Below are 26,363 nucleotides of genomic sequence, written 5' to 3'. Positions count from 1 at the left end.
CATAAATAAAATCACCTTACTGGTTGAGAAATACCGATGTGTTTGATGTAAACTAAAATCCTGATTGGGTAACCTAAAGTTCCTTTGTTCACGAATACCCTTCATTTCATCCATATTTTATACTGAAACTAAATTTGCTGCTGAGTTTCACTGGGTGGCTTATCTTTATAGCAGCATATGAGTGAGTTTCGGTTAGCACAAAGATTATCCATGTCCTTGTTTGCGTCTTTGTTTCACAAGATTTTTAGATGGTTAGATAGTCCCAAACTCCCAGAACAGTAATACAAAGCAAAGTGTATGAGACGTGTCCGAGTGCAAACTGTATGAATGAACAGCTTATCTATCTGGGAAACTGCCAAGACTGCCAAGAAAAATTCAGATAGAGTGATTAAACATGCAACTGCTGGTAATGCAGTTATCACACTAAACTGAAAATATCCTCAAAGGTGACATATCGGTACACAGTAGGCGGACTGGAGGAGCAGGAAGGACGTGTTGATCAGAAAATCTGGAAATCGACTAAAGAACAGAAGTGTTTGACAAATGTTTGAAGACAAAGTCACTCAGAGGTGTTGTACTTTAATGAAACATTTTTTTAATTACAAATTTTTGATAATTATTGATTCGGTAAGTAATATATTTCATTAAATTTAGATAAGGGGTAGGATTAAATAAGCGTTCATTTATTAATACTCCTTTTCAAACAGAAAACTGACGATAAACAAATTATTTTATCTTGGTTATATAAGCACGTTTTCTCTGTCCTACTGATTGTTTTCTTGTTTTTAAAAACCTGTTTGAAATAAATAAATGAAATAAAATCTGGTGTGGTGAAGACACACCTGCCATTCATTTTCCATGGACATCACCACCATCCCCATTAATCAGTTACTGTAAAAGCCAAGTAATGCAATATTAGGAATCAACAGTCCAAAAGGTTATTAATTCCAAATAAAAATAAAAAAGTTACTTTTTAGAATAACGTTTTTAAAAATATCTAGCAATTTTGCTCTGAATTAGCTTTCAATATTAATTTGGCTACATTCCTAATTCTTCAGATTTTACACATTAACATTCTTCCAAAATAAATACACAGAGCATGAATAATAAAGAAGAAAATGGTGAATTAACTCTGCCGTCCTGATGGGATGCTGCTTTCAGCCCCAACTGGACCAAAAAATACATCTGAATCCATCCTGGTTTTCTCCACCCATCCTGGTTCCCTCCATTTCTTTACAGTTTACCCACAATCTGTTCGTCTGTTGGAATAAAAATGAATAAAACTGGAAAATCCTAGACGTTTATCACTGAATGTGGAGATTTGAAACGTAGATTCCTTTGAGATACGACAGAAAAAGGAACAAAGTTAAACATGAGGGACGATGTAAAAGTAGCAGAACTTTAATATATTTTTACTCAAGTAAAAAAGAAGCCATCCAAGAAATTACTGAAGTACAATTTTAAAAAAAGTTTTTGGGAAAAAGTACTGAGAAACTGATCAAATTATCAATCATTTAATGTTTAAAAATTACATAATCAGACAAACCAAAATAGAAAGTTAAGAGGAAATTTGGTATTTTAAAGACAAAAATGACAATAGTTCATATAAGTAACTAAATCAGGCAAGAAAAACAAAACAAAACAAACAAACACATTTTTCCAAATCAGTTTATTTCATTATAAAACTCATGAAATATTAACAAAAACTGCGGGAGTGTCTTTGTCTGGTGAATTTGTGGATGGAGAATCCAGAAATGTTTTAAGTAAGAGTAGCGATACTTCATAATAAAATTAGTCAAGTAAAAGTAAAAAGTCCATTCTTTCAAAAGTTGCTCAAGTAAATGTAACTGGTTACTGCCCAGTTATGATTGGGAGCTAAAGCTGAGAAAGATCCACGGTAAATTATATTCACTGGTTTGGTTCTCAACCCCACTGTACAGACAGAGATGACAAAGAGAGAAGATGGCGCCTCCTTTTGGTCACAGTGGAGAAAAGCACAAAGACGAGTCAAACAACGAGAGTTCAGTGCTAAAAAGATCAGATATCCCATCCACCATCGCACAAACAGCTCTTTGTTGTTCATCATTCAAAGCAATTTCACTTGCAGTTCAAGCTGATTTCCAGTGAAACTCTGAACAAAACATTCTTCATACATCCGTGACACAATCAGCCCTCAGTTTAAACCACAAAACACACACAGAGTCTATCTCAACTTTGACCTCCACCTTAGATCAAACACGCTTTTTTTTCTAGAAAATATTAAAAATAGTCTTTTATGTAACTAAATGACATTATCCCATTCTGTAGGCTCAGAGTTTAATTCTTCAGACAGAATATTCATGGCTTTGTTTTGGTAACATGAAGAACACACAAACTAATACAGTTTTTGAGATGTAATGTCAAAGTTACTTTAATGTATACAAAGACTTATAAAACAAAGTCTATCATGAACTTTCTATAGTTTCAGATACATAAAATTTTATTATTTACTTTGTCAGATGTGGAACGTCCAACTTTCTACAAAGAAAGTTCAGTTTGATTTTCCAGCTGGAAAAAATCTGACTTCTGAGATAAATATGAAATCATTTAATGAAGCAGTATGTCTCCTTCATCAAATGCATTTATGAGGAACATGTAAATTATTTTGAAATTTATAACTCTTTTTTAGTACATATTAGTATTTTCAAAGTTTTGCTCTGAGTTGATTCTTGTACTTGATACCTTCTGCTCTGCATTAAGACCCAATGTGCAAGCTGTTCTCTTATGGATCTCAGTATAATATTCAATAAAGTCATATACTACATTACTGTTGATAACAATGATTTTCATAATTGGATCTTTTATGGTAAAGCAATGAGTTAAAATCACAACATAATAAAAAGGTTATCTGCACTGAAAAGTCAAATAATGGGATTCTGTCAACAAAAACAAGTTTATTCCAAAACAGGAGACTTCAGCTGGTTAGGTCTCTGGTCAGACCTTCTAGCTGTGCAGCAAATTTATTTAAAACCATGCTGATACTTTTCACGCTAATGATTAAACATTTATATATTTTACCATTGAAAATAGAAGCACCCAAATTAAAGTGAGAGAATACTACTACAATAAAAATCTTATTTATTTTAAACCCTTTACAAATGGTTTCCAGAAGTAGAGATGCATGTGGTTCTGGGCGAACAACAGATGGTTGTATGCAGTTGCAAAATTTCTAAATAGTATCATTACAACGCAAACCTCATCTATGTTTCAGGAAAAATGAGTAGAAACACACATAGCTACTTTAACAACTTTAATAGGAAACTCATGCTGTATTATGGCAAGACAGACAAACTATTAGATTAGATTAGATAGCATTTATTGTCATTGAACAGAATTCAACGAAATTTCCATTGCAGCTCCCGTGCAAAAGGTCAAATATATACAGTATAAATAAGCAAACACACAATAATAATAATAACAATATATACAACTAAATTAACTAAAGGCACTCAACCACACCAAAGAAGTAGCAGCAGGTCCAATTATGGCAAAGTACAGATAATGTGACAGTGCAAAGTGCAGAACAATATGGCTGTGTGGGGGTGGGGGATATGTATGTGTGACTGCGAGGTTATGATATGTGTGGGAGGGGGGGGACGGCAGGGAGTAATGGCTCTGACGGCTGTGGGGAAGAAACTGTTTCTCAGTCTGTTTGTTGTAGTCCGTATATTCCTGTACCGCTTGCCTGATGGCAGCGGCACAAACAGTCTGTGGCCCGGGTGGCTGGGATCCATGGCTATGGATCCAGCTCTCTTCTTGACCCGGTCTGTGTAAATGGAGTCCAGGTCTGGGAGGGGGCATCCCACAATGCCTTGTGCTGTTCTCACCACCCGTGTCAGTTGTTTCCTCTCCAGTGCTGTGCAGCTACCATACCACACAGTCATGTTGAGGCAGAGGATGCTCTCGATCATCGCCCTGTAAAAGTTCACGAGCAGCCGTGAGGAAAGTCCAGCCCGTCTCAGTTTCCTGAGGAAGAAGAGCCTTTGTTGTGCTTACATACAATTGTGAATAAAATAGAAATTGTAAAAAACTAAAATGATCAAAAGTCTGTTGCTATCCAGCAATCGATCAAAACATTCATCACACTGTTAAATATTTTACATTTGACTACTGAGGGGTGATACCATGAGCTTGTGATCTGATCGGAACGTCTTTCATAGTTTTTGAATGTGTAATGTGACAAAACCATATTTGGTCATAGTGACGTATACTGTAGAAATATTGTAATTAAAACCATCTGAATCACCTGTCGCTGAGGGTGTTGCTCCGCCCACCTGCTGTTTCAGGTGAGACTGGTTGGGGGAAGGGATGGATAAACAACAAACAATAAAATCTACTGTGAACATAAGTTTTTAATGGGATGTTTGATCCCTTTTGGATATTTTAGATTGATTATCATTGGAAAGGGCATTTTTTTAGGAGTTTCCTAGATAAACTCATGGAAATAGTTTAGATTTGGAGAGTATAAACAGGTTGATGGTTTCCTGAGTGGGTGGGGGAGGACTTGCATATTCAGGATGCAGGAGGGTGTGCTGTTTGTCTCCACAACTCCTCCCTCTTAAGGCTTATGTACCAACTCTCTATTGAATCGTGAGCCATTCAACAAACTCACCTGACGACGAGAGAGCACAAAGCGTCAAACATCTTACAGAGCCTGAAGAGACAGACAAAGACCTTTTAAAGACAGAAGCTTATTTTGAAAGGAGTCCTCCGGTCGCAATGGTTTCTACTGGGTTCCAGATCCTGGGCTCTGCTCTGGGGATCATAGGCTGGATCGGCGCCATCATCGTGTGTGCCCTTCCCATGTGGAAGGTTACCGCTTTCATCGGCAGCAACATTGTCACGTCACAGATCACCTGGGAGGGGATCTGGATGGACTGCGTGGTCCAGAGCACGGGCCAAATGCAGTGCAAAGTCTACGACTCCATGCTAGCCCTGACCTCCGACCTCCAGGCGGCCCGGGCGCTCGTGGTCATCTCCATCCTGGTGGGCATCATGGCCATCCTGCTCTGCATAGCAGGGGGGAAGTGCACCAACTGTGTCGAGAATGAGAATGCAAAGATCAAGGTGGGCATTACTTCTGGCGTCATGTTCATAATAGCTGCGGTCCTCTGCCTCATCCCTGTCTGCTGGACGGCCCACACCATCATCCAGGACTTTTACAACCCTGTACTGGTCCAGGCCCAGAAGAGAGAGCTGGGGGCCTCGCTCTACATCGGCTGGGGCGCGTCTGCTTTGATGCTGATCGGCGGAGCAATGCTCTGCAGCAACTGCCCCAAAGATGAAACCGGCTACTCTGCGCAGTACAAGGCTGGAAAATCAGAGTACACGGCTGCCAGGTCCGACTACTCCAGCGTTTCAGGGAAAGACCGTGTTTAAACTGACTCTGGCTTGTCTTAGTGGGACAGATGGACTGGTGCTGCTGGTTTGCTAATACTAAAAACATCATCCTGATCAGAACCACACCTCAAGAACAAAATTCCTTTAAAATGTTCATTACTTCTATTTATGGCTAAAGAATATTGTATCAACATTAGTAGGTGTCTCTTTATTGGCATATTTACACAATTATGTGTTTTTGACTACTCTTTAATTGTGTTTGTAAATTTTGTTTTGGCCACATTAATGTGGAATGTTTCTTATCTACCTTTTGTGATATTTTATGTGACAGATGTTTTGTAAATGAACATGTTTTTGTTTACATATGAGCTAGTCTGTGATATTTTCTCCAATTTTTCACTTCTGAAAAAACTCTTTCATGGAAATAATAAATGTTTTTAAAAATCACTGTACATTGTACTTTGTGATATTAATGTATATTTATTTACTTACAGCAGAGTTTTAATCAAAACAAACGTCCACCTGAAAAGAAATACCCTCACAGCATTCGAGAAGAGACTATTGTTTGACTTTCCGGTTGATCAGGTTTAGGTGCGGCTGGAAAATCAAGCAAGACGACGACTAAGTGCCTTTACTCAAACTCTTAGCCTCTGAACCAAGAAATGTAAACTTTTACAACAGATTCATAGACTTAAAAACAAAATTAAAACAAACAGCAAATGTTTCTGTTCACTAACAAAATGTTGACAGTTTGTGTTCACCAAACTAGTTTTATTGCTTTCTGCAGCATGCAAATCTACACTTAAAGAAATGGTTTGCATTTTTAAAGTTTCTGTAAGCATACAGTGTTACCAGTACAGCTTTCACACAATTATCTGATAGATGTAATGGAAAATTAAATTTATCAGTCATTTGAGTTTGTAGAAAATGGAATAAAAAATCTCAATGCCTTATTAAAAAGCATTTCAGCTGTTAAATTTGAATTCAGTTTCAAATAACTATCAGACTTTAGTAAGGCTCAATTCAATCTGGAGAGACTCACACAGAGAAGAAAATAGCAGTTAAAAAGATTTAATGGTACAATTTCTTTGGCGCTCGGACCCGGCAGAAGACCGTGAGCCGAGGATCGCCGTGAGCAGGCGGTCTGCTCGGCGAGCTCGGGATAGTCTTCCCCCCGGGACCGAAACTGGTGGTGGAGCGGAGCTTGGAGAGGAAGAGCACAAGGGATCCTGGAGGACGACCCTCATGGTGAAGGTGGAGAAGGGGAGGAGGTGGGTCGAAGCACGGCTGACGAGCAGGAAGACCCCAGGGTAGCTTGGACTTTTGAAGGTGTCTTTGGACGACGATTGGCTGGAGCGGCGTGAAGCTCCGGTCCGGATTGGCTGCGGTCGGGCGTAGTGATTAGATGATGTGGTGAAGCTGGTCGAGTCTCCCAGTTTGAATTTTCGCCAAGGCTCCATTTGCTATCAAGGCCTAAATGACTAATTTTCATTACAGATTTGATAATGATTTTAATTAATCTAAGGAGCTTTTTTGACAGGAAATAAGACAGCAATTTCTCAAAAGATAGCAAAACATGTCAAATAAAAAAACCAAACATTGTCTAATTACATTGATTTATGTTTTTTAAAAACTCTCAAGACAAAATTTTTTTCGACTGCCATTAATAATCAGTGGGAAAGTTTTCATTGGCATTTCAGCTGTCCACTAATAATTAATTACTTATTGGTGACTATCAACAGAGATCATCAGGCAAGTGGCAAGGCACTTCCTGGAAAGGTTGCCAGTCCATCACAAAAAACACAATTCAATTTAACCAATTAATTGAATTTACCTTAATATAAATCTCAGAAATCTTCTGATGTAGCAACATGCCACATGTATGCTTACATTTACTGATATGGGAGTGTGTTGCCAACCACAGGTACGATTCTTAACCATACCTGTTAAGAACGTTTCCCTTTTACTAAACCAGGTAAAACCCCATCGAGATCTAGATTTTCATGAGGGACCTGGGCAGAAATACGCAACACACAGCAACCTGGTTACGTAAAAATAAAACAACATTGAAACAATTTTGCATCTACACATTGCTATTTTATAGATTACTCACTGACACAGATAATCAGAAAAATGCTTGAATCACAACTACATTGCTACTATTTACTAATATTTTGCTTGCACATTTTTTCTATATAGCATAGGTTTGCTGAGGCATATAAAATTCAGTCTCAGATTATTCTGCTAACAAATATTAAAAATTTGTGTATTGGAGTCAAATTGGGAAAAATGATTGGCTATTGTGAAAATGTAATACAGCATTGTATGATAAAATTACCTAATAAAATCAATCAAGTTTTTAGCTTTCTATCACTCTGAGGATTTACTCACTGTCCTGCCAACCTGAATATGGAAATAACATATTGGCCTCTTAAAGATGAGGAAACTGCTAACAAGAATTTCACACACACAAAATAAAATGAAATAAAAAATCAGAAGTGTTCCTTTAACACAAACAAAATTATTTTACATTAAAACACACAAAAAAAGTAGTCACTTCACTTCAACTACATCAATATAAACATATGGTTGATTTTTACTTTTTAAATTTGGAAGAAAAGAGTAATATTTGTTCATCAAGTAAATGTAGGTGTCTCATATTTAAATTTACCAGGTAAGACTTTGTGATAACTTAAAAAAAAAACTTTTATTGGAAATGTCGCCCTAGAATAGCTTGAGTTAGTCCACTTTGACGTATACCTATTTCGGCTTTGATAGTCCAACTGGCCTGAAGGATTTTATCTAGCAGGTGCTTTTGTTCAGTAAATAGGGCCATTACCTTATCAGTACCCTGGTAATGGCCTCAACGCATCTCACAGTTGCACAATTGTTCCTTAGACTTCGACTTCGATTTCGACTGACTTTGTTGTCATTTTCAACAGTATAAAATATGAATATAAATCTAAATATAAAATATAAAGTGCAGGACTGACAGTAAAATAGAAGTTATTTAGCTCTGTACATGTGCAAGGTATAAAGTGGAGACCAGTTTTTGAGTGCAGTCCAGTTAAGAGTTCAGCAGTCTGATGGCAAGTGGGAAAAAGCTGTTTCGGAACCAGGTGGGCCTGCACCGGATGCTGCAGAACCTCTTTCCAGAGGGCAGCAGGGAGAACAGTCCATGGTGGGGGTGTGAGGGGTCACTGATGATGTTTCGGCCTCAGGACACGCATCCTGCATCGATGGTTGACCTGACACTTCGCCCTTTTGCCTGAGCTGGGTGTGGAAGGTTGTTGCCGAAGCAGTTTCTCCTTGTGTGCCTTCTTCTCACTCACATGAGAGTTACCCAACTCTTTTGCAAGCTCAACCAGGAAGTCCACCCGTCTCTCCTGCACCCCAATGCATGCCTGATAAAGCACATGTGCATTCAGTGCTGCCATGTCAATCATGTTTGCCAGGTTTGCTGACCAGCTGTCACATAGTGATGGAACCTTGGTCACCCCCCGCAAGATAATGACTGAAATAAATGCCATTAGTTCTTGTGAACTAAATAGGTGAAGCAGTCACCTATTTATCCTCCACAGCACAAAAGGCTGCATGCAAATTTGCATGTGCTAAGTCTCCCAGATTTCTTTTGCTTACACTTTTTGCATGATTTTTTTGAGGTGGATCAACACAATTAATTTGGTTAGTTTATTTCTAAACTGTCATTTTATACCCTCTTAGCTTTATTTCAAAGAGAAACATTACTAATTTCTTTTAGAAAAACCTTTGCATATTTTTTGAAACAGATTCTATGTTTTGCAAACTCTATGTACATTTGGCAAAATGACCTGGATAATGCAGCACAACATCATGGATCAGCTGCAAAAGGTCACATCTCTCCAAAAACACTTCATGTATGCTTCAAAACTAAACTGAAGAGCATTACCTACAGGAGACCTGATCTCCTGCTGGTATCATAGATACCCACCCCCAACACGGACTATTCACACTCCTACCTTCTGGCCTGACGGTCAACGACCACATTTACAATTGAAGAAGGGATGCTAATTTGAGCCATCAGAGTCGTCAGGGTGGACTCCGGCCTTTTGGCCCTGCTGAGCCGATATGGGAAGGACTCGAAAACTGAGCTATCCTAGGCAAGTTGAACTGAAATGGTTGCCATGCCAGCCTAGAAATGTGCAGGTGTCAGCTGTGAGGCATCTGCACCTGCAGATTGCAACAATTATTACAACTTTGTCCAGAAAGCAGTAAGACAAGATTCACACACACAGGCATCCTTCTATCGGTCTGAGGACTTTGTATTGACTTCCATTCATTTTAGTTACTGCATTTATAACTAATTCAGACATTTTCCATAACCCTTCCAAATATATTTTTAATCTAACCTACAACCAAAACTTAATTTACACCACACTTCTAAACCTATTATATTTGTATTAAGTTTAAACCTAAACCTAGTTAGGTTAGGTTTAGTTTTAAGCCTAACTAGAGCTCAGCACATTTGAAAAAGTGAGGACCAGGAAACTGTTCCTCCCTTTGTTTGGTGAACATTTTATATACAAGAACACACAAACAAAAGTTTGCATTCCTACCCATATTAGGATATTTTATTGATGTTCATTCATTTTAGTATTTCCCCTAACTAGGTATAAGAGTTTCCACTGTATTGGACCAGACTTTGGTCCCCAAAAGTCCCACTGGTCTCCAGAAATGGTCTGACATAGTAAATATGCCAGAAATAGTCTTAAATAGTAGAATAGTTAAACAAGTACACAGACACAAACACACCTGACCCAAACATCCTGGGTGAAATGTAAATACCTACACATTGGTAGAGAAGTTACAGTAAGTGGTCATCTATTATCTTTTTCTGAATTATGTACTTGACAGAAATGACCCAGGTCTGTGTTTGAAAAACATAATTACTTCTACTTGTTTTGCAATAATAAAAAGAGGTTGATGTATTTATAATGTCCCTGACTGTAAACACTTATAAAAGTTAATTATACAAGATTGTAATGAGAAAATAATCTATGTTTAGTTCTCTTATCTGAAATGTTCCTACCCCATCGTAATGGGAAAATTAGACTCTGCATTTTTTTCTGTGCATGTAATACTGTAGATAATCACGAGGTAAAATAGAGCAGCTATATATTAACAGTGCGGTGTAACATGGAGCCTTGCTCCAATTGGTGTAATATGAAGGTCAATTTGAGAAAATGGGAGGAGGAAGTGGTTTCGACACAAAGATTGGGGGAATGTTGGTTTTAGGACATAACTATCCTTGTTAAAACAAAAGTTAATAAAACCCTAAGACTTACAGCGTCAAGTTTAATTACCTTCCACTCTTCCTTATTTTTTAAAGAATCTGTTTTTAGCTAAACCTACTGCAGCAGTCTTGCTGTTTGTATTTGCTTGAGGCCAAAGCTGACCTATATATGTGTGCGGGGGAGTGCATGGACAAACACAACTGCAAACTGCAGCCATTGTTCCCAATCTTGAAGCCTTGCTTCAAATAACAGAAGGTTGTATGTGAGACAACAATGAACAAGAGTTTGAAGGTATCAGGTCTCAGTTTTTGCCCCTGTTTTTGTACAGTAGGACAGAAACTCCACCCTGAAGTCTGAACCATAACTAGGGCCATTTATTGTTGCACAACCGAAACTTTCGAAGATTCAGAGTTGAGGAACCGTGTTCATTAACAGGTGTGACTGCGGAGCATGTAAAGACCCACATAGAAGAAAGGACTTTATAATATTTAAGACGTGATCTTCTTCATTTCTACCAGTCAACACCTCTGGGCTCATCATGGCTTCTCAGGGGCTTCAGATCCTTGGTATCCTCCTGTCCTTTATTGGATGGCTAGGCAGCATCTTCACCTGCGTTTTGCCCATGTGGAGGGTCACCGCTTTCGTTGGGGCAAACATCGTCACCGCACAGGTGATCTGGGAAGGCCTGTGGATGAGCTGCGTGGTCCAGAGCACGGGGCAGATGCAGTGCAAGGTGTACGACTCCATGCTGGCGCTGTCTCAGGACCTGCAGGCTGCCAGGGCCATGGTGATCATCTCTGTGATTGTAGGCGTGTTTGGCATGCTCATGGCCATCGCTGGAGGGAAGTGCACCAACTGCATGGACGATGAGGCATCCAAAGCCCAAGCCTGCATCGTCTCTGGAGTAATCTTCATAATAACCGCCTTGCTGATTATGATTCCGGTGTCCTGGTCAGCTCACAATGCCATCAGGGATTTCTACAACCCCTTGGTGACGGCGGCACAAAGACGGGAGCTTGGCGCTGCGCTGTACATCGGTTGGGGCTCTGCAGCCCTGCTACTTATAGGAGGCGGTCTGCTCTGCAACAACTGCCCCCCAAAGGACAACAGACCCTACATACCTGCAAAGTTTGGCCTGGCAAGAACCGTCTCATCAAATGTGGACTATGTGTGAGTTCCCGGTCTGCAGAGATCTTTAATTACAAAGCTAAAAATACATTTAATTTAGTTCCTTACTTGTAGTTGTGTAGACCTTTTAATACATCTTGAGGTTTTTAAAAGGTCTTAGCAAGACTTTTAGAGTGAATAAACTTTTAAAGTTTTCTTATAATAAATTAGCAAATAATTGTCAACTGAGCAATGTGATAGTTTCTCCAACCAGTAGGCTTTAAATAGAAATCAGCTAATTTTCCCCGATTGGTCAAAATCTGACTCTTTTTTTCCAATTCATAAAACACAAGAGCAACAAAAAAGAGCAACTTCCTTTATTGACCTAAAAATGCATCAACAATCAGCTGGTACTAAGATGCTCCATTTGGGTCTAAGAACAAAAAACCCCAAAACAAAACAAAACAGAAATTTCTTTGTTTTCCTTTGAATTTAGAAATCACTACTTTCAATTAATTTGATGCACATTGGATTTCTTTAATATGTCTGTAGTAGGTAAAAATAAAGATGTTGAAAACCATGAATATTGGCCCAGAAAACTGTGATTGGTGCATTTCTAATATGTACTATTGCTGTAACTTTACTTTTTCTAGACAATTATGATATTTTACAAAGCTTATGAAATGAGCTGCATAATATAAAGATAACTGTAAGGTTTTCCTATATCTTCCAAATGAATGTAGCAACAGATATTTGTTATCCTTCATCTGCCCTGTAAATAAAACTGAAATTGTTCTCCTTGTGATAAAAAGCGGAGGAATCCAGCAGGGGAACCTCCTGGGAATTTACTGTAACTGGATGAGATGTTTGCCATGCTGTAATGGAAAGCTGTTGTGTTCAGACAGTGATTTAGCTTTTCTGTCTTGAGTAAAATGGATGTCACCGGCAGAGACGACAGAGGGCTGCTTATGCTTGGATCCACGTTGCTGAGAAACCATTTTAGTTGTTCAAAGAATGGATATTTTCACTTCCCTGGGTGAAAAGACGTTTTTCAAGTCTTCTAAGGAGGACAGACCTTTTAAAAATCATCTTCAGTGCTTCAGAGTCAAACCTTTAAACACAAAAAAAGAAAAGTAAATGAATATAAACCCTCAACTTTGACTGCTACTTACGGTTTTGTTAGAAAATGCACATGTATAGTTGTAATGATAAAACGTGTCCTTGTGTTTCATAATTTTTTTGTATTTTACCTTCATTAAAAAAGCAGCTTGGCAAAAATAACATTTCCACAAAAGTGTTTTTTTTTTATTTCTGTAAGTGTCACTTTGACATCTGTTAAAATGGGCGTGTGTGGTGTCAGCTTTACCAAGAATTTAAAAGGTTACAGATTCAAAACCACAATATTTTCTGGGACAGTGTTTCTAAGAAGTGTGCCAAGTGACTGAAGGAGCTTCCTCTGGCTGTTTAGAGCATAGAGACTGCCCCTCCCCCACCTGTTGCTAAGTGTAGCTGATTAACTACCTGATAAAAGACAAAGGACTTAAAAGTTTCTGTTTGCAATCAGACATTGCTTTTATTCACAAACCCAATATGAGAGTCACAACGTAAAGAATTAAAATAAAAACAGATGCTGTTAAAACCAAAAAGGTTCTTCTGAAGAAAGCAGAATATAAGCAAGTAAAACCCAAATACCTAATATTTACAAAGATCACGAATGTAGGTAACTTATTTTACTCAACGGTTTTCTTGGTACACATTTGGTCTTGATTTTTTTATTAACATTTTCAGACAAAATCTCACCAGAAATAGTTTATAAAGTGTTTTCATCAGCCACTTGTGCTGCTGGAGAAATATGTACAATTCCTGAACAGCTTCACCTGGCCCACGAACCTCACTTTCAAAACCTCTTCTCTAACATTTTAAATAACAGATCTAGATTCTAGATCTAGAACATTTTCCCTAATTTGAATTTTGTGGCAGACAAAAACCTATTTCACTTGTGAGTAAAAAGAGCACATGCTACATTTTTGACATAAAATTAATTTATTTTAATAAAATATAACACTGAAAAATGCATCTCAGATAGTAAAAAACAAAGACAATTGTACTGATCATCACAATCAATAAGTAAGGAAATAACTGCAGAATACTAAAGTTTAATGAATTAATCTATCAATCTTTCTCAAGCAGAAAATCAGTTTGTTTTAGTCAATATTAGTCAGAATCCTCTCTGAGAAAGAGGCCAGTTTGTTCTGTCTTTTGGTGAATTTGACTCTGTTGCTCAGCAGCTCAGACAAACTCCTTCCCTGGCGTTGTGGATTTCGGCGCAGTGTACTTTACTCCGTTGTAGTGCTCTCTTCCTGACGGACACTGACAGCACAGCAGTGCCCCGCCGATCACTAAGAGTCCCGCTGCCCCCCAGCCCATATACAGGCAGGCACCCAGCTCCCTCCTCTGAGCATCAGGAATCATTGGGTTGTAAAAGTCCTTGATGATGGTGTTGGCCGGCAGAGAGACGGTCACAAGGCACAGCGCTCCGCTCAGGAGGAAGAAAACCCCAGCAGAGATGCACACTCTAGCTTTGGCTGTTTCATCCTCGATGCAGGTGGTGCATTTCCCACCAACCACAGACAGTAGCAGGCCGAAGAAAGAGAAGAGGATGGAGATGACGATCATGGCCCGAGCCGCCTGGAGGTCTGGAGGCAGAGCCAGAAGGGAGTCGTAGACTTTGCACTGCATCTGGCCTGTGCTCTGCACCACGCAGCTCATCCACAGGCCTTCCCAGATGCTCTGAGCCACCACAATGTTGTTGCCAATGAAGGCAGTGACTCTCCATAGCGGCAGCGCGCAGATCAGGATGTTCCCCAACCATCCGATAATGGCCAGAGCAACCCCAAGAATCTGCAACCCTAAAGACGCCATCGCCGTTTCTGTCAGGTCTTTCCTCTGTGCCTGGCCACCAACTGAAACTTCGTCTGCTGCCAAGAAGTTTTATGCAAGTCTGCCGGGGTGGGCTCTCGCACCAGTGCTCACATATAAACATCTATCATGCTTTGAGCCAAGAGGCGGTCCCCTCACATAAAGAGGCCCTTCAGTACCCCCAGAAAACAGATTGGAGAACAAAAAGAAGACACAGCCTGTGTATGAAGGACAAACATAAAAAGACCATTTCAAAAAATCAGATTTTTACCTATGAGCTATTTTAAAAAATACAACAGCAAATTCTTAAAGAAAATGTCTAAAATGGAGGTTATGTTTTCTGTTACGTTAAAAAAATGTTACTGATAAAATCTTAACATGTTTACAATTATGTTCTAACTAAATTAATGGACTCCATTTAGTTGCTTGGAGCATTTAAATATTTAAAAAAACAAATAGAAAAATACTTTTAATATGAATGTCATGGCCTCAGTAAAATGCTGTACTTTACATATTGATGGAAAGTTTAGTGGAAGGAAAAAAAGTCTGGTTGAAAAGAGATGCCTTCATTCTCGAGGGGATTGTGAAGCCCAGTATTTTTAAGATTTTAGGGGAGTGTGCTGTCCTCGCAACACAAAGTTTCCACATAAACTTGCATTTCTATTAATTGATTTTTGTAAAAGGACAAACGTTTTCCAAAGTACAAAGAGTATAAAGTACATGCACAGTGTTCATCTCGAGCTGTTTAATTTCTCCTAATTACCCAAATTCTTGAAGGCTCCAAGATAAATATATGTCAAAGATAGTTTGCTGCAAAGAGCACTCACTCAGTCATGTTTCTGCAAATACAATTCAACAAAGACTGTTTGTGACACATACTGTATGTCACTGATCAAATTTCAAACCAAAAGGTTTTAAAGTTAGTCCTACAATTTGATAACTGTGAACTTAACACCAGCTTTTTGATGCAAATTATTTCCACTATAAACTAACTGACAGTATTTGAGCTTCAAGTGTCACCAAACACAGATGAATCAGAACAGGACTAAAACATTAGCAAGCCATAATCATCCAATCAAATCTATCAAAACTGATCTTTTAAACTGAATTACTGAAACAATATTTTGATGATATTCCACGTTATTGATTTGGCATAAGTCCATTATATTCCATTTGTTTGCTTGATTTTAGTTCAGGTTATATGAAACTACACAACTCCAATTCAAATTTAGCTTGTATTTTATGAGTAAGAATAATTCTCCCCACTTTAAATGGACTAAAACTAAAAAAATAAAAATAAAATAAATGCCTACTTTTGTTTGTGAAGTCTGCTGCTATTTATCTATTTGACATATATGAGGTTTAATAGAACCATATTAAGGTATTTTAAATACATATAAATAAGCACTTTTCCATTTCTGTTCCATGTGTATCTTGAACAGAAATATTTTTAAACACAGATTAACAATCATTAAATGCAACAATAAATCCTGATCTCATTTTAATCCCCTTTTACCTGTAAATCAGGGGTGTCAAACTCCAGTCCTCAAGGGCCGGTGTCCTGCAGTTTTTAGATGTGCCACAGGTACAAAACACTGGAATGAAATGACTTAATTGCCTCCTCCTTGTGTAGATCAGTTCTCCCAGCCTTGCTAATGACCTAATTATTCCATTCAGGTGTGGTGCAGCAGAGGCACATCTAAAAGTTGCAGGACAGCGGCCCTCGAGGACTGGATTTTGACACCCCTGCTGTAAATGAAAGCAGACGCGAGTAAAAGCAAGTAGCCTCCAACATCCATTGAACTCAGGTGGAGCCACTCAGCTTGATTGATTCCCAGGTGTTGTCAGGCTGATCAGTTCTTGGCAGCCAGTCAGACTCGCCTCTCATGCTTCCTCTTGGATACTTAAAGCTGCAGGTGAGGATTGGTTGTATTATCCATTGCTGCTGAAGAGACTTTCAACCTTTTGTGCAACAGAAGCAAAGATGGCGTCTGCAGGCTTCCAGATTTTTGGCATCTTCCTTGCAAGCATTGGCTTTGCTGGTGACATCATCGTTTGTGCCCTGCCAATGTGGAAGGTATCTGCCTTTGTTGGGAACAGCATCATGACGGCGCAGATCTTCTGGGAGGGCCTGTGGATGAACTGTGTGAAGCAGAGCACCGGGCAGCTGCAGTGCAAGTTTCACGCCTCCATGCTGGCTCTGCCTCAAGAACTTCAAGCTGCTCGCGCTCTGGTTGTGATCTCAATCATCTTCGCTTTCCTGGGACTCCTTCTAGCCATCGCAGGGGGAAAGTACACCAACTGTGTTGAAGATGACCTTGCTAAGAGCCAGGTAGCCATCATTGCAGGTGTATTCTTTATTGTTGGAGGTATCCTGTGTCTGATCCCGGTGTCCTGGTCTGCCAACGAGATAATCAAGACCTTCTACAACCCCAACGTGCATGATGCCCAGAAGAGTGAGCTTGGTGCGGCGCTGTTCATCGGCTGGGGTTCAGCAAGCCTCCTGATCATCGGCGGGGCTCTCCTCTGCTGTCGGTGCCAGCAGCAGAAGGATAGCCGCTACTCTGTTAAATATTCTGCCCCACGCTTGGCTGCCAGCACAGGGGCCTATGTTTAAACTGCTCAGACTGTTTCCTGAAAATCTGGACTTGAGGAACCTGGACTGAAGTCCAATCCAGGGTTTTAATCTTAAACTTGCTGATTTTTAATAAAACCTCTTCATCTCAAATTTTTGTCTAGATCTTGTTGGGTTTGTCACAACCTTTAAATCTGAAAGCAGAAGCTTGCAGCAGTCTACAATGGGAGCGTATGTCTGTTAAAATTGACTAATTACATAAACTGTAAGTAAGCTGGCCAACAGCTGAGTTTAACCTTGATGCATACTGCTAGCACTGCTTGAACATTCATTAGCATCAAGCTAATGAGCATTACTTGAAGCTCAACCTGTGTAGCTCCTGTTGTGGTGAATCCACTGTAACAGAAACCAAAATATTACTGAAACAGCAGTTTTGGTTAAATCCAGACTGGATGCTATAACAGGTAAATTGAGAAACAAAAGTAAAGTGGGTACTTTGTGTTACTTTTAGAGTAGCTAAAATATTCAGAACTGTAATTTAAAGCTCTAAAATATTGAACATTCAGCCAGGACAGTTTAGTCCTACGCTTTAGTTCAGGGTTCAATCTGCTGCATTTCTTCAGAACCCTTTAACTCTCACTGGGTCTGGTCTGGAATGTACTTCACAAGAACAGAGGCATCTGTCCTCTCTGGGCAGCAAAGGAGAAAAAACATAATCCTGTTATTGCAGCATTTTAAGAGTCATTTCCATTTGTTGAGCAGAACTTTCTTTTTGTGTGCCATCAGAAAACTGTTGTGATTGGCTGGAGGTTTGAAGTGGCTATTATTATAACTCTGCAGTGGGAAGGTCTTTCCTGGAACTCTGCTCTGGAATTCCTTGAAAAATAAAAACTGTTCTGACCCGAAAGAGATTGTTCTGCCTATTGCCAACCTCAGTTTTTCACCCAAAAGATAAAATTGTGTGTACACAATCCTAAGACACCCAAAGTTTTGACTGGCAGAGAATTTTGTAGAAAGTGGATTTATGAATCATTGTAGATGAAAACATTAAAAGGTTTTGTGCAACTGCAGTTTCTAACTTTTCTGCATTTATTGTTTTCTTATTTGGGAGTTAAGTAAATGTAGGTTGATATTTGTGGTTCTAGTTTCTCCCAAGCGAAGATAAATGCAGAAACGTTAATGATTGGAAATCTATATTTTGTATGTCATTTTTTTAAACGGATGTTATTTATCTGTAGAAAGTAATTCCATACAAGATGAAAAAGTTGCGTTCAAGATTTACTCCATACTAGAAGCAAGGTTGGTGGTGGGCCGCACAAAATCCTTCACAGGACCGTTAATGGCCCATGGGCCGCACTTTGGTCACCAAATCTTCGCTCCCAAATTGCAGGCTGCCAGAACTTTCAGCCCAACCTTTAATCAGAACCATTTAAGAAGAGCAACGTGTAAAAAAAAAAAAAAAAAAAAAAGAGAATTTTTATACTATCTATATACATTACATTTTCTTTTCCTTTTTGATGAATGATGGTTAATGTGATGGTTGTGTCCCAGAGCATTTAGAGTTTGCAACCTTTGATGTTTGGGATCTCTAAGCAGGTTTTTCACATGTACTACTTTTGTAAAGAGCTTTCTTCCCTGGACTATTCAGGTCGAGCAGGAATGAAGACAAGCAGGAAACCTGTTCTTGTTACCTGAAACATCCAGTCCCTCCCAGCTGCGGTTTTCATTCCTGCTACGCTGCAAAGAACAGACAGAAACACACAACCGACCGCGTTTACAACCATGTTAAAACCTGCTGAAAAAAACATTTTTAGGTCAACACAAGGTTGAGTTTTTCCACTTTTTTAGTTTGCTTTGTGGGAAACATTCGCCTCAACACAATGGGGACTCAGCTGGTTGGTTTTTGCTTGGCAATCATCGGCTTCATGGGAACGATTCTCATCTGCGCTCTGCCCATGTGGAAGGTGACGGCATTCGTTGGAACCAACATCGTCACCGCTCAGGTGTTTTGGGAAGGTCTGTGGATGAACTGCGTGATCCAGAGCACAGGTCAATTGCAGTGCAAGGCCTATGACTCCGTTCTCGCCTTGTCTCAGGACCTGCAGGGTTCTCGGGCTCTCGTCTGCGCCTCCGTTGGCGTCAGCGTTGTGGCCATCGGGCTCAGCATCGTTGGGGTTCGGTGCACCAACTTCTGCCGCTACGACAGGTTGATGAAATCCAACATTGGCATTGGTGGAGGAGTGGTGTTTATCATCGCAGGCGTGCTGTGCATCATTCCCGTCTGCTGGTCGGCTTACATCATCATCACGGGATTTAACAACCCAGTGGCGACGGACGAGAGGAGAGGGGAGTTGGGAGCCTCCATCTACATCGGCTGGGCGTCTGGAGCGCTGCTCGTCATCGGAGGAGGGATCCTGACAGGAAGCTACAGATGCTGAAGAAGAAGAAGAATGATCTGCACTGTGCCGTCCATCGTAAACATGCTGAAGGTTTACGTGTAAAATAGAGTCTCTAATTGAAGTCCCATTTTTGTCATTTATTTCAAATCATAATTGCACTAAAACGACAATGGTTTAAAAAATGATGCTTCAAGTAACTGCACAACTTCAGGACGTGAAGGGAAAAAATGTAATGAAATATTATAAGCTCTCCACATATCTAAATTTTATTTTGAAGAATTTGAGAATCAGAGTTGTCTGAATGCTGAAATTATTTCTGATATTTGTTCTTTTTTCTATGCGTTTACTGGAGTTACATTGGTTTAAGCAGCTGTCTTCCTTTAACTGTGAAGTCGTATTGTGACAGTTATACCTTTTAGTTTATCATTTTTGGAATTACAGAAACTTTTGCTTTGCTTTACAAATGAATGTAGCATTATGTTTTGTATGTTATGAATAAATTTTTGGTACTTGTCTATTTTCAACACGTCCTGCATTTAGTTCTTGCTTTTAAATACACAGACTATAATTTTTGAACTAATTTTGACAATATAAAATAATACACAGTTTAATATTAGACACAGGTAAAGTTCCTGTAACTCTGTAATCCTGGTAGATCTCAAATTTTTGTGATGTTTTAAGCAGATTCTGATTCCTGAATTGTTGGCGTAACTAAAACGCCAAAGATAAACATGGGAACACGAACACACCTCAGATCAATTTAGAGAGACGGCGTGATTTGGCACCATTCTTGAATTGTGGTGAAGGGCCTCACAAAATGACTATGAGGGCCTCAAATAGACCCCGGGCCACAGTTTGGACACCATGATCTATTGAAAATGTCCAACTCTGTGGTTTCTGAAATATCCTGGGAAAGAGGGAATGGCAGCTTTGAGGTTGAACAATTTGCAGATCTTTTTGGATTCAGTGATTCTTCTCCTAACAGTAAAATTGGAGAAGATACGTAAACATTCAAACTCAATTATAGCAGAGAAGCGGTTGTTCCAGTCTCTGGTTTGGAGTACGGTCAGGAAATTTTATCCTCCTCAATATTAATTACACAATATTAATTAAATTGACACAGCTGTTTCATATTACTATTTTACATAAAGTGTCAGAAACCATGTCAGAAAAGCTTACTGGAACAGATTGTAATCATGTTTACCACGAATCAGAAGCAGAGATGTCACCAACTACTGGATGACATCATCCAATAGTTGGTGACTTGCTGTTTTGAAGACTTGGGTGTGACATTTAGCTGCCATCTTGTTGTTCTGCTGAAATGTTCCTGTTGACCATTTTTGGAGAAAAGGGTGGAGCTGGTGAGCAGGAAGTGAAACGTTACTAAGCACAATGATTTAATTGACCCAAAGGAATGAAGCACACATGAAACGATGATTTCATGTGTTTTGAAACTGGTTTCATTGGAACATGTAGTTTCAGGTTATGTTGTGATGACAAAATGCAACATTTTGTTGAATTTTGGTTAAAGTTCTTTATTATTCTTATGTCTGTATCAGTTTTCTTTACATATTAAAGCCCTATTTATGATATTTCTTTCGATTTAAATACATTTTTCATTAGTAGACAAAGATAAACTGTGTAAAAAGCAATTCCTAAAAGATGATTTATTTTATTAAGTGAAAAAGCTATCCAACTAATCCTGCCTCTATGTGAAAAGTAATTCCCCATTTTTTTATTTTTAAGCTTCATTTTTCAGTTTCTAATTTTTGCCAGAGATGTCAAGAAAAAAATAATTTAAATGGAACCTGCTTGGCAGCATGAAGTAGGCTAAAATATCTACAAAAGGAACACATTGTGTCCCCATTCAAAAGAAATAGATAACAAAGATGTTGCAGAGAGAAAAGGTAGCGATACCGACCTATTATCAACAAAGAAAACCAAGAACAGTGGTGAATTTTCCTAAGAGAGGATCAGCTGTCAAAATGACTTCAAGAGTGCCGAGGTAACTTATTCAGGAGATCACAAAAGATTCAGAACGCATCCAGAGAGAGATTGAGGTTGAGGGGCAAATAATGCCCCATTATTTTTGGTGGAAATCTCACACAGCAGTTCAGAAAATGAACTGAAGGAGAATATCCACCAATCAGATGGTGACTTTACGCTCAAAGCACATTTACATTATGTAGCACAGCAAATCTTCCTCTGAATGGCACAAAAATGACCTTGGAGTGGTCTAGTCAAAGTCTGTAGTCAAAGCTGAAGGCAAAACTGTTTCATGACCCGATGAGAACAAGCCACTCATGCTAAAAGCTTCCAATGTGGATGTTTTTAAAGAATCCTGCTTGGTGGGCCAGAATTCATTGTCTGATTACCTGAAATATTTACGTGCAACAAAAAAAAGGAAAAACAGTAATTATTAGTAAAGGGGAAATACTTGTTGACAGAACCGTATGTGGAGTTTTTACAGAAATCAAGTATTACTTTGGTGGAAAACATGACTTTTTACTCTGTATTTATTTTAATGCTAATAATAATAATAAAAAATTATTTTACTTCTAAAGTGTTTTGACACAAAACGCTGATCAGTTACAATGAATCAAGACAAAAATAAAACAGATTAAAAGCATATAATACTAGAAGACAGTAAAACAGAAATAGAGTTTAAAATTAATACAACTAAGTAAACAAGCGGGTCTTTAATATAGCTTTAAAAACATCCACAGAGCTCGCCTGCCTGAAGTCCTGAGGTAGGTTGGTTTGCTTTAGGGATTTTTAAAAAGTGCCTTGAGATGTGAGATTACAAGGAGGAAAAGTGGAAACCTATAAGTGGAAAAGGTCAGAGACGGGAGAGAACGCCAGTCCGTTTAAAGCCTTGTAGATGAGCAACAAGATCTTAAAGTCTGATTGAGCCTGACAGGCAGCCAATGAAGGGACGACAGCTTGTTTTTGCATATTTCCCGGTTTTAGTCAGAACATGAGCAGCTGCATTCAGAACCGACTCTAAACTTTTTTTTGGTAACCAGGGAAACAGTCATTGCAATAATCCACAGATTCCCAAAGATTTTCTGCCCCCCTCAATTGATTACAATAAAATCCCCCTCCAAAAAGAAAATAAAACCAACTGGGCACACACATCGTTCAACCAGACATAAACCTATACACATATTTTGTTTTCAAACTCCACTGAAGTTTATTTCACACTTCAGGTTGCAACAAAAACTACAAACCATCTTTACAGTGAAACACTTTTGTGTAACTGTGTTTTTTTTTTCATTCATCCATACAGCTTCCCATGCCCCCCCCTGCAATGGCACTGCGCTCCTCCTAGGGGGCGCACCCCACACTTTGGGAACCACTGCAATAATCAATGTGTGAGGACACTAAGAATCTGTGCGTTTCCAAAGGATAAAATTTGTCTGATTTTTGCAATATTCTGAAGATGATAAAGGGCAATTTTAGTGATCTCCTTTAAATGAGGCTTGAAATTGAGCTCAGGGTCAAACCACAGCGCCACTAACCAAAGCTGTGTGGTTGTGTGTTCTGTGTGTAACCTGAATGTAGAGACAGAGATAACAGAATAGTGATCCTGCCGGAAGCTGTGACGTGCAACCTTAAATATCTGCATGTCATTACACAGAGTATCGATTAGATATGCAATTAATTATGAAACATTATGACAGAGAGAAGATTTTTAACTGTTTTTGTATTATGTATCTGTATACAGCTCTCCTTTCACTAGAGGTATTAAAAATGTAGATTTCTTTAATGAAAAAGAAGTCAGCAACATTTCAGCTGACTAAATAAGGATCGCTGTAGTTTCCGCATTGATCTGACCCTGTTTAGTTTAATTTAGTTTTAATTGTGTAGTTACTGTATTTTTTCAGTTTGTTGAAGATTTCATAATTGAATTTAATCAGCAGAACAAACAGAAATGCCTAGTTTATCTTTATTTTTGTTCTTCTGTGAATTTCTTTCATTGTACCTCCGAAACTCTAAGGTCATTGATGTTGTGAAGAGATCCGGTTTGGTCAGAATCCTCACAAACAAGTTCCAGCTTAGCGTCAACTGTAGCTCCTCCTCTGACCTTGTCTCTCCTTAAAACCAGCAATTCAAACCACTACCCACACATCTTGCAACAAACAAAGCTCTCCATCTCTCAGGAAGACACGACTACTCCGTTTCTAAAGACAGCAACAAAGCTTCAACATGGTGGCCGGCGGAAAGCAGATCTTGGGGATGGCGTTGGCCTTTATCGGCTTACTGGGGACCGTCATCATCTGCGCCCTCCCAACCTGGAAAGTCACAGCCTTCATCGGTGCCAACATCGTCACCTCTCAGGTCATATGGGAGGGTTTGTGGATGAACTGCGTGACTCAGAGCACAGGCCAGATGCAGTGCAAGGTCTATGATTCTCTTCTGGAGTTGCCTCAAGACCTTCAGGCCGCCAGAGCGCTCATCGTCATCGCCATCATCGTTGCAGTGTTCGGGATCCTGCTAGGCGTGGTGGGAGGCAAGTGCACCAACTTCATACCAGACGAAACTCAAAAGAGCAGAGTGGCCGTCGCTGCGGGTGTCGTCTTCATCATCGCGGGAGTCTTGGTCCTCGTCCCCGTCTGCTGGACCACCAACACAATCGTTCGGGATTTCTACAACCCAACCCTGATCAGCGCTCAGAAGAGAGAGTTGGGGGCCTCCCTCTACATTGGCTGGGGCACTGCAGCGCTGCTCGTCATCGGCGGTGGGCTCCTCTGCGCCACGTGTCCTAAGAACGAGAACGACTATGACTACCGGTACTCCAAGGCTCGCTCTGTGGACACCAACAAGCAGCAATACGTCTAGAGTCACAGAACTGAGTCGGGTAAAGATGAGACAAGATAAGATTTGATAAAAGTCTTATATTTGAGTCAAGATACTTAACGAAACTGTGGCAGAAAGAATGAATGAAATACCGTTTGTCGTCTTCATAGGAAACATTTATATTGTGAAAAGTGAATTAACTGTATTTATAAATACATAGTTATTTAGAGATGCTTTCAGACCAAAAAACAGCTTAATTATTTTTTTCCTGCATCCTCATCTGTCTTTTTGTTTATTTGGACATTGTGTAAGATGTGAAATCTGCTCTGATCTGGATTTTTTTGATCATATGTAAACGTTGACAATCGTGTGGCTTCTTGTTGTTTTGCTTGTTTTTAATTTATAATCCATAATTATAACTATAGTCAGTGGTTATGACTGCCTTTCTTCCTTTCGAAATGTCACTAATGCTTACAGTAACAGTGGTGGAAAAAGTGCAGCTTGTACTGAAAAGCGTGGAATCTTAACAAACAGGTTGTGGGACAATGTTCGCTTTCTGCTGAAGAAACTCTGCCAAACTAAAACAAGACTTATCGACAAAGCTGTTTCCGTGGAGAACTCATCACTCGTAGTTTATTGTCTCATAGGCCTGTGGATAACTGTAAAACAAAATTTTATATATTTGAAATAAAAGAATTAACATAAAATAAATGATTTGGTATGTTTTTGTGTAATAAGTAGTTTTGATTTAGTTTTTTTGGCTTATTTACCTATTTTTTGATTTACTTCTCAAAGTATGAATGGAAGTATTAGTAAGTCTGTAAGGGTTATGAATAATTTGGGGCTTAGACATAAAACTTAAAAGAAAAAAATGCATAAAACAAGCAGGAGAAGATATCTGTCAATGTGAATGTTTTATAATTCATGTTAGATGTTTGAGCCCAACTTCACTCCAAAACAATGGATTTTATCTATCTTAGTTGAAAATACAGTGAACTTTTGACATTGCATTTACTACTATCTACTTCCTACACTGGTATTTATCACACATTGTAATTAAACAATAAAGGAAGGGCGCTGTGTTAAAACGAGAAAGGGAAGGCCACTCAGAATTGGTAAGTGCTGTGGGAAGAGTGAGTTGGGTGGGCTCAAACGCTGGACACGGGCCAGCGAAGGTCAAACAAAGTGTGTTATTTTGGAAGAACAAAAGGAGCTACACAAGCAGGAATGATAGACACTTTAACAAACTGGAGCTAACACAAGCAGCGAACTGAAGGAACCAAAGAAACCAGCAGCAGCAAAACAGCTATGCAGGAATGGCTAGACCAAGGTGACTAAGCAAATCAGAAACCTTCAGCACGTTACACCCTGAATGTCGTCACTGTGGGACAATAAAGGATATTCTGCTCTATTATATTCTATGAAGACATGTAAAAAACTGTTAAATAGAAAATTTGCTCCCTCTAATTAAAGCACATTTTCTATGTGGTTAAAACTCTCCATTAAAAGAAATAAAGAACAGTTGGACTACAAACTAAAAGGAATAATTTCAGTTAGGATTTTACATTTTGCTGTGCTTCAGGATGCCTGAGATCAGAGCCAAGCGTGGTCGGGTTTCTTTCTTTCCTGCAGCCATTCCTGAGCTTAATTTCCCTTAGACTGCAATACCAAAACCACTTTTTAGGTTTTGAATACATATTTTATATTTTTGGGAGCACAATGTACTTTAATGCTTTATTTGTCTGTATATGTATATAGAGCTCTGGAAAAAAATGAAGAGACCACTCAAATGGTCGGTGTTCTCGGATTTTACTTTTTATAGGTTTATGTTTGAGTAAAATGAACATTGTTCTTTTATTCTATGAACTACTGACAACATATCTCCTAATTCCTTTAATATATATATATTTA

General features: G+C 39.0%; 6 protein-coding genes across 6 annotated transcripts; 5 read left to right on the top strand and 1 right to left on the bottom strand.

Annotated features, from left to right (window-relative positions):
* The first annotated feature begins 4,635 nt into the window (after positions 1–4,635).
* LOC102231749 (claudin-like protein ZF-A89) lies at positions 4,636–5,826 on the top strand. The gene has a single exon (XM_005817360.3). The coding sequence runs from the start codon at positions 4,759–4,761 to the stop codon at positions 5,416–5,418; it is 660 nt and encodes a 219-aa protein (XP_005817417.1). The 5' UTR covers positions 4,636–4,758; the 3' UTR covers positions 5,419–5,826.
* Positions 5,827–11,056: 5,230 nt separating this feature from the next.
* Positions 11,057–13,025, top strand: LOC102230686 (claudin-4-like). The gene has a single exon (XM_023341880.1). The coding sequence runs from the start codon at positions 11,191–11,193 to the stop codon at positions 11,824–11,826; it is 636 nt and encodes a 211-aa protein (XP_023197648.1). The 5' UTR covers positions 11,057–11,190; the 3' UTR covers positions 11,827–13,025.
* Positions 13,026–13,306: 281 nt separating this feature from the next.
* LOC102230423 (claudin-like protein ZF-A89) lies at positions 13,307–14,768 on the bottom strand. The gene has a single exon (XM_005813087.2). It carries the CDS (start codon positions 14,679–14,681, stop codon positions 14,049–14,051), a length of 633 nt encoding a protein of 210 aa, XP_005813144.1. The 5' UTR covers positions 14,682–14,768; the 3' UTR covers positions 13,307–14,048.
* A 1,734-nt stretch (positions 14,769–16,502) lies between these two features.
* LOC102230160 (claudin-like protein ZF-A89) lies at positions 16,503–17,396 on the top strand. The gene has a single exon (XM_005813086.2). The coding sequence runs from the start codon at positions 16,663–16,665 to the stop codon at positions 17,293–17,295; it is 633 nt and encodes a 210-aa protein (XP_005813143.1). The 5' UTR covers positions 16,503–16,662; the 3' UTR covers positions 17,296–17,396.
* A 1,576-nt stretch (positions 17,397–18,972) lies between these two features.
* Positions 18,973–20,170, top strand: LOC102229897 (claudin-like protein ZF-A89). The gene has a single exon (XM_005813085.2). It carries the CDS (start codon positions 19,134–19,136, stop codon positions 19,689–19,691), a length of 558 nt encoding a protein of 185 aa, XP_005813142.1. The 5' UTR covers positions 18,973–19,133; the 3' UTR covers positions 19,692–20,170.
* A 3,596-nt stretch (positions 20,171–23,766) lies between these two features.
* LOC102229639 (claudin-4-like) lies at positions 23,767–25,163 on the top strand. The gene has a single exon (XM_005813084.2). It carries the CDS (start codon positions 23,862–23,864, stop codon positions 24,492–24,494), a length of 633 nt encoding a protein of 210 aa, XP_005813141.1. The 5' UTR covers positions 23,767–23,861; the 3' UTR covers positions 24,495–25,163.
* Positions 25,164–26,363: the final 1,200 nt, after the last annotated feature.

The sequence above is a fragment of the Xiphophorus maculatus genome, chromosome 11 (genome assembly GCF_002775205.1).
Source record: "Xiphophorus maculatus strain JP 163 A chromosome 11, X_maculatus-5.0-male, whole genome shotgun sequence".
In the NCBI taxonomy this organism is placed as follows: Eukaryota; Metazoa; Chordata; class Actinopteri; order Cyprinodontiformes; family Poeciliidae; genus Xiphophorus; species Xiphophorus maculatus.
The sequence above is the reverse complement of the archived record's forward strand: the minus strand, read 5'-3'. Positions and strand labels throughout refer to the sequence as shown.